General features: G+C 32.2%; 1 protein-coding gene across 16 annotated transcripts in view; it reads right to left on the minus strand.

Moving 5' to 3' along the window:
• Positions 1-12,691, minus strand: part of RAPGEF6 (Rap guanine nucleotide exchange factor 6) — a 145,732-nt gene that overhangs the window by 55,443 nt on the left and 77,598 nt on the right. For all 16 annotated transcript variants that reach the window (XM_026696465.2, XM_087924409.1, XM_026696462.2 and 13 more), the window contains one exon: positions 922-1,053. In XM_026696465.2, the coding sequence (XP_026552250.1) occupies positions 922-1,053 (132 nt within the window). The remainder of the gene's footprint in view (positions 1-921; positions 1,054-12,691) is intronic.

The raw sequence follows: 12,691 nt of genomic DNA on the forward strand, positions 1-12,691 counted from the left end.
ACTCTTCCTTCTAGGTCTTTTTAAGAGATACAAGAAATAAAATTTAGTATTCTTCTACATGACATGTACAATATTCTATCAATACGCTACATACATTCCTAAATAAAATTTTGTTTTGTTTTGTTTTGCTTATAGTATATGTTCTAGTCTTATCACCTCTGCCCCAACAGCATGGGTAGAAGGAGTTTGCTGAACTGGGGTAGGAAACCAAATATAACGCCAAATGAATCTTGGTTGGATTAACCAAATTCCTAAGCTTGAGTTAACAAACATAGTTGTGTCCGCACATTTCCATAATACAGTGAAATGTTAACTACTCCACTCTATTTCAGCTTAGCCTAGCTTGTCCCTAATAGTCAACTGACTAATGGATTCCAGCAACTTCATCTTTACAGATTCAAATCTTTAGCAATTATAGTATTATACATTTTTAAACGCCTATTTTCTTTAAATATCCTTATCTTTCCTTGCTATTATGCAAACAGCATATGCATTGCAAAATTGTCAGCACTAATGGATCAATAAAATCTTTTCCATTTAAACTATTTCCTAATTAATTCCATGGTTACTTGCAAAAACAAAAAGTGTTCCTTGAGCCTGGTTGTTTGCTTGTAGATGTTTCATTTTCCAATTAGGTAACACCATCAATCAGTGCTATTGTGTGAACAGTTTGTTTACATGTAGTAACTTGCCCTGCCATTTTTGGTGGAAGTGTGTTTTTCTCCTTGGTAATGTTCCTTGATTAGGCTATTGTTTTCTGATTGATTGATAATTGATTACTTCGTGTTAATCCCTGCTTGTCATTATGTTGGCTGTTGGAGAGTAGAGGTCACATTTAACAAAAAATAATTACACTTTCTCTGTGGAATATTTCAATAAACAACACCTATGGTTATGAAAATAAAAGAGCTTTAAGTTTACCTGATAAATGTCTGATAAACTGCTGCTCCCAGAATCACTGGCAATGCTGCAGCCAGACTGACTTGAAGGGACATGTGTCACCTGTGGATGTTGATTATCTGTGAGATGCATCTTGGTAAGGTCTGCTGGAAGCTGGAAAGAGGTGAGGAGATGAGAGGGGATAAGTATAAAATAGAGTTGCAGATTCAACCAATTAATATTCTCTCTGGAAATAATTTGACAGTAATTTAAAAAACATAGGTAAACAATTTATTCTTCTTCAGAGTAGAAAGTATCTTTTCAGTGAGAAGAATGTATTTACTGGCAATATATGAGTTTATCTCTGAATGGCAAATTTCTGTGGATAAGAATACTGGGTTGCCCTTCCCAAGGGTTTTAAAAATTAGCAATTGAAGAAAACAACAAAGAGACACATTTTCAAAATGAAATTTTGTTGTAAATTAAACATTTGGAGAATTATTCTTGCCATTTGACTGAAATCATCAAGTATAAGTAGAATTACAATTGAATATTCATTAAACAATAATCAAAATTACAAAATTACAGTTTTTTTCCAAATGCCATCACTCTGCTAAACAAATAATTCCCTCAACACTGTCCAACTATTTACTAAGTCTGCATTACTATTATTATTAATCTTCTTATCGTTGCTATCAACCATCTCCTCCCACTTTTGACTTTATGACTATAACTTTGTTGCTTGTATTCTTACGATTTGTATTGACTGTTTCCTAGTATGATTTGATTGCTTATTTGTACCTTATGACTATTATTACGTGTTGTACTTTATGATTCTTGACAAATGTATCTTTTCTTTTTATGTACACTGACAGCATGTGCACCAAGACAAATTCCTTGTGTGTCTAATCACACTTGGCCAAAAAAGAATTCATTCAACATCCTTCGTTATATATTAATTCTGCAATATTTAACATAGTAATGTTCCACCTATTAATTATACAATGTTAACATAGTGATATTCAATATACTAGTCAAAATATTTACTTATCTCTTTAACATATTTTCTTTATTTTGTTTCCCTATTTCTAACTTCAATTTTTATTATTTAACCATTGATAAAATAGGTCCCATACCATATACTATTCAGTTTGCTCTCTCTCTCTTTAATTGCCAGTGTTAATCTATTCATTTCTGCACATTCTAATATTTTCCTAATCACATTCTCATCTGTAGGATCTCTTCGCTCTTCCAATTTTGTGCAAATACAATTCTGGCAGCAGTTAATATATGAATAACTAAATATGCATTTTCCTTACTATATTTTTCAGGTAGAATCCCCAACAGAAATATTTCTGGTATTAAATCAATATGTTGTTTTATCATTTTTTCCAACCATTTTTTAAAGTTTGTTAAGATTTGTGGATCTTTCCCAAAATGATACTGGACACAAATTAATTTGTAAACTACTTTTAGAAAATAAGATGATGATGAAACAGCAGCAAAAGGAACAAACAAGTACAAGATAGTGTCCATGTTGGTATTTTAAAAACGAATAGCTGGAAATAGTACTTAGGTGTTATTTCTGTATCTTTATAGATTGGTCCCTATTGCTACTTTGCTGCTGGAAGTTAAGTGTCTTAGTTTGCAGTTCAATAAGTCTTTATAAAGGATATTTGTGTGGTTGGATATTTGTGGCTGTCATCTGCTGTCTACCAGCCATTTCAGGATATTTAGCATTTTAGGGATAATTAGAGGTAAATTTTAAATACAAGGATTACTTTGTTCTTAGGAATGAATACCTGCCTACCAAAAGTAAACTCTGAGAAATGGTATTTCTTTCAATGGTTACACGAAAATACTTAATTATTATTTCTATGTTTATGTATTTCATTTATATGTATACAATATATACACATGTATATTTTATATATGTATTAATATTAAAAGCTTGAATATTTTAATACTGATAAATTTTTACATTTACAGATTAAATTTTATTTTAGTTTCATTTTCAATATTTGCTTTTATTTTGAGCTTTATCCAGATAAGTAATGTGAACTGACTATGCCACTGTCTATTGCAAAGTAGACTGATTATAGAGTCATTGGACAAATAGTTAATAGCCCCCATACTGATGGCCCAAATACCAATGTTTAATAGATTTATACCTATAGAAATAATATGTTACAAATGGACCTCTAGAACTTGATATGCAAGTCAACATAGATTTTTAAAATAAATTCACAAATGTGATCATTACTACAATAATGGTTTACTTTTTAGCACATCAAAGTATATTTTTAAAAAAGAAATTTGGGTAGAAAGATATTTAGGGGTACATTAGTCTCAAAAAGCACCAAGTTGCCTTTTGTTGGGCTACTTATATTACTTAAAGCATTGCATGTATTGAGATATTACATTTGCTTTAATCTGTTCAGTAGACCATGTGGATATTGAATTCCATAGCCCTTCAGCCCTCTTGGCTACAATTTGAAATACCAGAAGCTATAATTCAACATACTCTATAGTCACAGATTCCACTACACATACACACAAACATAGCTGCTTAAGCAAAAGTTATTTTCAAAAAAAATCATTCCCAGAAAATACATTATCATTTGAAGTCAAGCCAAAGTATGGAATCATCTTTAAAATACTTCTTTGCAGAACATTTTGCTTTCTAAATTTTATGAAAGTTTGCAATTATATTGTACTCTCATTTTCACAGCAGCTTAAAAATATATCGTCATATATATCAGTAAAATATCAACTATGATGTGGAAGATAGCAAAGTGGTAGATAGTTTCTGATTTTCGGGATTAATGTTCAAGAGTAAAGGAACACTTAAGAAATGTGCCATAGACTAGCATCTGGTAGAGCCTTAGAAAAAAATATTCAGACCCCATGAAATATCTACACCTACAAAAATCAGAATAGTGGAAACAATATTTCCTCTGACACAAGTGAAAGTTGGTCTTTAAAAAAGCAGTATAGGAAGAGTATTAACACTGTTCAAGTGTTGTAGATGACTTGAGAATTCCATGGACATCAATAAACATATGGATCCATATTTCTAACCAGAATTCTAACTCAAATTATCTTACTTTGAGTTAGAAATATGGTTTGTTTAATGATGGTTTGAGCACATTGTGTGAAAACCTAACTATCTGGCAATGGTGAAAGGAAGAAAACATTACATCACCGGTAGACCTGAAAGGCCTAGTTAAGGACAGACTGTCATGAAGAAAATCTATCTTTATGATTTCTAAGAATTGACAACTTGATGGCATGTAATCAAAATTATTAAAACCATTATTATATCCTTAAGACAATATATACAAGAGATGTCATCTCAATTTTGAAATATTTTCCATATTTTAATATAAAATTAAAATATCTGGTTCAGAAACAGAGTGTTCTGCATGATTGCTATTCAAATTTGCATTTTAAGATACACATTAGTGTCTCTATTTGAGATGAGGTAGTGAAAAGATTTCAAATGTGTTCTGAGTTCTTCAGTTTAGTTCATTTCAAAACCAGATGAAAAGTGTTAACTTTAAAAAAAAGAAAAGAAAATTGAGCTCAGACCAGAAATCTCTAAAATAGTATTTTCCAGAATACTTCTGTTAAGGAACAACAGATGCTAATTAGTGAAATTGTTCCAAGGACATTAGGAAGTTTCCAAATTTGGATAGTAAAAGTAAAATCAGTTTCCAACAGATTGGGCAGAATGTCAGTCTGCTTAAAATAACAAGAAAGCAAGCTTGGGGTTGGAAGGTGATCATTTCCCTGACTGAGAATTGGATTGCAGACTTCTCATCAGATGACTATCTGATATGCATTGATATGACCTCAATAGGGAACCACAAAGTCAAGTCTGAACCATAACACCCTGTATATAGTACAACATCCTAACTATTCTCTTTGAATGTGCCCTAATACTAGCTCATAGAATTATCGTGGGAAATCATGCAGCAATGTGTGAACAAATGAGTTAATAATTCTAGCATAGTGAAAGTTACTACACATATGTTAGCATTGGGTAAACATATGATGATCCATCAAAACTGCTTTTACAATAATTCACAAAGTAAAAACAAAAATAATGTAATAGCAGTATCTAAAACTATACAGCCAACTGTAGATGTGTTTGTTTTGAAATTACACTTCTGGTTATTTTAATGTGATAAATGCCTCTTACATCTGAGTTGGAATAACATTTTAATTTAAGAGTAACAATATCTGGCTGTTATTCTAGAGGAGTTTTTAGGTTAGAATTCCTGCATTCTGCCCACAAAATTGATAGTATGTTTAAACTGTCCAATTACTTTACAAATACTTTATATTTCCTGCTGTTCTAGTATCTCATCCCAGTGTAAATTTCATTCTCTATTTCTGTATTTATTTATTACTCATATGCTGAACTACCTGTGTAACTGAACTATACTGTTATGATAAACATGATGCCAAAGGGTATTTTTATTTAATTATTACATTTATATCCATTTAAACACTTGTTAAAATGAACTGTAGAGTACTGTAAAGTTTATGGTACTCAGTAAAATGCAGCCTATTTATTTATTTAAGTGAATATCTGAAAAGACAAACTGTGTTAATGCTTTGCAGAAGATTGGCCCCCAGGCCAGATCATTACTTCATTTTAAAATCCTTCTTACAAGCATTCTTCCAATATAGAGTTATTTGTTCAACTGCCTGAAAAAGTTTATTTCATATGTATATTCCATTCCCTCCTTTTCAGTGGTATTATTAATATATTACACTTCATTGTAATTATTTCATAAACTTTCTCACTTTTTTTGAAGAAGAATATTCTGAAAGATCCTTCTGCATTTGCCCTTACTGGCAGAGATGTCTACCTTACTAGAAATGTGCAAGGGACAGTAAATGCTTCATCATAACTGTTAAATTATTTTAGCAGCTAGTTTAGTGTTGACTTTCATTTTTTATTTCATTTTTGATACTGTTTCATTTTTAAAACTTTGTTAACCACCCTCACTACTGAGTAAGATTTAAAGGCCAGAGTGTAAATCAAACAAGTAAGTATTTGCTTTTCTTAGATTATGGGATATTTATAAATGGATATCCCACTTCAGTTAGATTTTATCACTTTCTCTAATTTCAATTTTCAATATATGCCACATTGTCCAAAAACTATTTCCTTCACTTTTCTGTATTCCTCATTACAAGAAATAAATTTTGAGATGGCTGCCAGCTGCTTGATTGTCTCAAGATCATCCATCCTTCTTTGTAATCCCTGGTCTCATTGCTCACACGTCATTGAACCCACCTGTATACCCAGTTCCACCATTCCTGGCCCCAAAAGTGGTGTGTACCACAACCTACTTTGACCTACCAGGAAGCAGCCATTTACCTGTCTGTTGGCCTGCTTGCAAGCTACCTAGGTCTTCCAACTTCCTGCTAGTTTCCCCACTGACTTCGCTTGTTGGAAGCCAGCAGGAAGTGAAGAGGTCCTAGCTTAATATCTATGATTCTCGCTTAATGATAGAAACTACTGCCAGGATTGCCATTGCTAAGATCATGTGATTTCAGACTTTCTGACTGCATTGCCTAGCGACTGAATAATTATGTTAAAAGTCAAAATCCATGTCCACTCTATATAACTTAATAGGCTACAAAAAGCAGAATGATTCACCATATGTATTGTGAAAGAACCTTTAAAAAATCACATAGGTAAATAATGACTTCTACTAGTTAATATTGACAAAATATGGAATCTGCTGTGCAAGATCTACATCTGCCATCATGACTATAAAAACTATAAACTGCATACTAGTACAGTAGGCTAAATATAAGTATGTATACAGACTATGATACTTGAATGTAAATTTCTAAACTGTGTCCTCAAAATACCTACAGATGTATTTGATCACACAAAAAAAACTACAGATAATTCAGTGGTAAGAAAAAATATATCTCTATAGGAAATAAATAGCATGCTAAAAACCTACAAGTCGTCATCTATACGCAAATTCTGATGCTATAGTAGACACACACACACACACAAAAATCATATTATTGTATTTTTATTCTACATTTTTCATATACAGAGCCCCAGATAATTAGACCTATTTTTTTCATACATAATTCAAATATCAGATACTTACAATTAACTGCAAATATAGCATCCTTTCACTGCATAAGTGAACTACTTGGAAACTACTTTTAATTCCTGTACAGTGAGAATTCAGAATGACTGCATTTTCCATGAGCAGTATATCTGGTTATAATTCCCACATATTACTAACCTGACTAACCATACCATTTCTGGTATGTTGAATTGGTTTAGGGTAAGGGTCTTCAAACTTGGCAAGTTTAAGACTTGTGGACTTCAACTCCCAGAATTCCTGAGCTAACACGATTGGAGGAGGAATTCTAGGAGTTGAAGTCCACAAGTCTTAAAACTGTCAAGTTTGAAGCCCCCTGGTGTTTAGGGAAAACAAATGATACATCAAATAGAAAAACCCACCATATTATTATAGTGCAACCATTTGCCATTACTGCATCTAACAGATTGTTTCTCCCATACAAAGCATCAGGCTAATCTTACTTGGAATTATAAACTAGATTGAAAAACTGAAGAAAACATTTAAAAGTCGGGGTCAAACTACTTTGTACTGCTGCCAAGAAAATGACACAGATGCTTTTGCAAAGTCATCTATTTGCGAAGGAGATTTTATTTTTTTACATCTGTAAATTTTTAAAATCTATAAAAACAGGTGTGTTGATTGAAAATCAGAAATATTTCATTTAGTATTGTTTCTTTTAAATAATCTAGGAAAAATGGAATTACATATTCCACCTTCTCAATAAATTATTTTTTTATACAAGAAATAAGAGAATTTGCCATTCCCACATTTAGGTTTACACCTGAATGCTGCCTTACATGGAAACATTATGCTTTACCAATTGAAAAGATTATGCTTTCCCAAACTGGTAGCAGTAGTCTTGAGAATTCAATTTTTTATATATTGGAGTATCTCAACATACATAACTGAGTCTACTGTATCTTGTGCAGCTTCAGATTTCATAGTAACCATGACAACCATGGAGCAATTTAAATTATACTGTGTACAATCTATGTGGCAATATAGAGAATGAAGCTGGTTTTGAATACTGAATGAAAGAGTAAGAGATCTCTCATTAAACGATGCAGAAACGTAAGTGAATTTACTCAACTTTAGCTGGTAGCAGCAATATTACTTTCTAATATTCTTACCAAAATATGGAAAGAATACACATTATTTATTAGAAAACACATTTCAAGTATCAGTATGGGGTTGGGGAGTATATATACTAATGACAGAAAACTGACTAAATTATGTGTGCAGGTGGGTAGGTAAAAGAGGGAGAGAGAAAGAGGGGACTGTCAACTAATCTACAATTTGTAAAATTCAAATGTATAAATGGAGAATTTTTTTTACTATAGGCTGTTCTTGAACTACAACTATCTGTTCAGCAACAGTTTGAAGCTACAATAGTTACAACCAGACCATGGAGTTTTAACTATCCTGGCACCCCATAGTTTACAAGCCCATGATACTTACAACAGCACATAAGTGTTGCTTGATCATGATCTGCAGTATTATCGGGGACCTTATACATCCCCTCCATGACCAGTTTTTATTATTGCCCTTTCGAAGGAGGCTTCATGATATCCAAAGCGGAACAACTAGATTCTGCAATAGCTTTGTACCTTATGGTATCAACCTTGTTAACTCTTAAGACTCTTTTTTCCACTATGTATTCAAAATGCAGTGTGTGTGTGTGTGAGAGAGAGAGAGAGAGGGAGAGAGGGAGGGAGGGAGGGAGGGAGGGAGAAAATGAAAGACAGACAGACAATTTTGGTGGCATTTTTGTATAACTTGGCATTTTTGGATGCTGCTGCTGCTGTTATTATATTATCATCTTTGGAATGGTGACCTTGGGTGGTGGGTGGTGTTCATTTGAGAGCAGTGCATTAGAATTTCATTTTAATGTGTGCTATCATATATACATGAAAATGACAATAAAGGTTATTTTAATGTATGATCACATGATCATCATTTGCAATTTTTACTGCCTGTTTCCCCAGAAAGTCAATGGGGAAACTGGCAGGGAAGCACACAAGTTGCTGGAATGAGTCTTTCCCATTCATCTACCTTCCACCAGCCTCTCTGCATTTACAACACACCTGACACTCACACATCATGAGACATTCTCCCAACCCTCGCCATGCCTTCCTCACCTCATTGCATACTCTCCTTGACCCATGATGCATTTATCGCACATATCCTCGCAATCTTGTACACGCTCTTCAATCCATACTTCTCTGACCTCATATACCCCCCTTCCCAACATGTGCCATATCTCCCATACACCTTCTGATCCTCCCCTGCGCCCCTCCCTCCAGTTCCTCCTCCATCAGCGGAAGCCATTTGGCTGCCTGCTAGGCTGAGACTTGTCATTTTCCACTGACTTTGGTTGTGGGAAGCCAGTAGGACGTTGCCTGTGGGATTCAGTTGATGGCCTGTAAGTGAAGTGAAGCAATGGAAATTCTGGTCCCAATTGCTGTCATAAGCCAAGGTCTACCTATATAGCATAATGGAAAGAAATAGAATACCCAGCAGAACTCAAAAGGTTATTTTAAAAATCACTTTGAAATTTCTTAAAAGCTTTTATAAATTCCCCAGTATTTGAAAGATGGCAGCAAAGAGATGTTTTAAATAAAATTCAGAAAAATATGGATCAACACTTAAAGCATCCTTTAAAAATGTGCATGCTTTTCTTCATGTTACACCTCAGACAGCCCTGTCAACCACTTCTGATTTTAATTCACTGCTTACACTTTAGGATTTCTACCCAGGGTCAACATAAAATATGGTAAAAAATATGCCCATGTTTGTGGTTGCTCTAAATTATTTCTTATAAAACAGTCTACTCAGAAAAAATAATAATTTAAAAATCTTCTTTTCAAACACCTCCCACCTCTGAAATCGTATCACTGAACTCACTGCTTCCTAAATCCTATGTGGCATTTCCTCTTTCAGCTTTCAGAGATAAGTTAAAAACCTGCTATTTTTCAATGCCCTTAGCTTCTTAATCAGGGAAGGATGAGAAGTCTTTCCTTTTAATTGGTATGTATGTATAATTTCAATTACATAAATATAGTTATATTACATAATTTAAATCTGGTTTTAATTATTCTTGTTACTCCCTCAAATCTTTTAAGCAGAAAAGTGGGATAATAATTATTTCAACAAAAATAAAAATCAGCAACAATCTAGCCACAATTCTGAAGTTTGACTCCAATGTCCATCATCTGTTATATTAAAATTTTCAATGAAAATTAAACCAAACCTCAAAATACTACGGTATATAATTAAAACACTTTGCATGGTTACCTGTCTCCATAAAATGCCTTCCTACGTCTTTAATACCAATTATGATTAATAAAGAGAGGATTACAATATATAGAGTGAACAAAGACTATATTTAACATTAGACTTTTTAGCAACTTTGATTTTAGAGTTCTGAGAATCAGTAAGAGGTCTTTCTATATTCCTTGTACAAATACTCTTATCTTTATCTTAGTCTTGTAGGAACGAGGTTTTGCTTCCACTCTAGGAATAGTGCTGAAAATCACTTTGATATACAGGATTTTGCTATATCAATAAAATCCTACTTGGGAATCAGACAATACATATTCTACAAAGGAATGCAATGTTTAATATATTTTATATATTTTAATATATTTTATATTTATATCATGTATTAATAAATATACTTTATAATTTGAAGACTGCCGCTAGGGATATTTTTTCCTTCTATACGTTGTTTTAATAAATAAAAATGCCTGGGCTATAATTAAATAATTCCTCACACTCCATGCAATTATTTCCAAATTTATCTGAATGCCTGAAAAATATAAGTGTGATCAACTGGCACAATTAGCCTAATCTGCATGATATGTCTGTAATATATCCACAGCTGTGCCATAGGTCTATTATATACTTTGTGACATTCAGTGTTTCTATGGTAGATCTGAATTCAAAAATATTTAATAATGTTTACTTTCAAACTGATGTCTTACAAGCTAAGAAGTAAAACCAATATCATAGAATACAATCAAGATACAAAAGGTTTTTTGATAGGCTGAAACACTGTGCCAAATCCAACAAAATAGAATATGAGCTAACAGTTTGATATACTGTAGCAGCTAAAAATAAAGAGAATGACTTAAATTCCATTGATAGAAACAACTTTTTACTTTAACTCAATCATCATGTCACTTGAAGTAGAGTAGTATTTCTAGTTCTGGAAATCATGTGTTAAATTAGTTAAAATGTTACAAATTAGAGTGTACCCAAATAAGGTGGGCTACAGTTCAATGACAAAACCCATGTTTTCTTTACAAACTTAATCGCTTGATGAGAACTGAAAATTCTTATTCAAAACCTAGACAGATGATGATAGTCAGAATTAACAGCTTTTGATTACATGAGCCAAGCATCTGATTCAGTGTATGGCTGCTTTCTTTATGTCTAACAGGATGAGTGATGAGTCTACCAAATCCAATGAGTAATTGTTGAAAGTATTTTTTGAAGAAGATTAAGAATAAATTTGAGTGTAGATGGTAGATGATGGAATTGAGTGCCCTATTATTAGACAACTAAATTCAATGGGTGAAATATTTTAGAAGTTTCCCAATTAAAAGAACTATTTTATAGTGGAATAGACTATTTTAGGAGATACTTAAGTTTACAGCATGTGATTTATTGATTGAAGAATTTACAGCATGAGAAAGATTTGTCATTCAATAAATAGTTTGAGACAAGAATTTCCAGATAGATCTATTTAGATTGATTAGGTAGACAACTGAGTAGACTTGATATCAAAAGAAATTATAATAGGTAACATTTCTGAAATTTCAACAGAGTTTTTGATATTGGTGTATTTATATTTACTTTCCTACCAGATGGAATATCTGCAGATAATACTGGCACATATTATATTCAGTCCAATGATTTACGATCATGTAATTCCTCTATCAACATTTTTAAAATTATACAACAAAGAGAAAGACTTATTGTCTTACACAGAGCAAAAACATTGGAAGAACTAGAACTTATATATTTTAATTCAATTCTAAAACATTGGAAGAACTAGAACTTATATATTTTAATTCAATTCTAAAATTAGCACTGGCAATCCATTTTTTCTTTTATATTTTCACACAATTTTAGGAAAGGAAGAATATACATATTTAGCATTCAGAATAAAGATATAAATATATGAAAATAATAAGCGTATATATAGCATGATAACATAGCTGTAGGAAAGACAACTCTAATTACAGTCATTGCAAAGCTATTTGTAGAAAAAAAAAGTAGAATTTCATGAAGAATTTCATGAACACAAAGAAGTAATTATTCATTCAAAATGTGTAAGGAAACATTCATATACTGTTCACTGTAACCTACAATGAATTGAAATATTAGATACATGTATAATTTTATTTGCATTGTTCTTTTCCAAAGTGTATAATACTTTTTACCTTACATGCAACATTAATTATTTTGGATGAATTATAAGGATGCTTATCCATATTGTTCTACATTTCCTCTATTAGTTTTAACAATATTTCAGACTCTATATAGTAGATTTTTCAACTCGTGATTGGTATTTTTAAGCAATTATACTACAATGGCTAAACTTTAACCATGTTTCTGTTTCAGAATTGTAGTAACTGTTCTACTATAATTTGAAGTAATGCAAAAGATATATACCA

Source organism: Pseudonaja textilis, chromosome 2 (genome assembly GCF_049901715.1).
Source record: "Pseudonaja textilis isolate UNSWEBS1 chromosome 2, rPseTex1.2, whole genome shotgun sequence".
NCBI classification, from domain to species: Eukaryota; Metazoa; Chordata; class Lepidosauria; order Squamata; family Elapidae; genus Pseudonaja; species Pseudonaja textilis.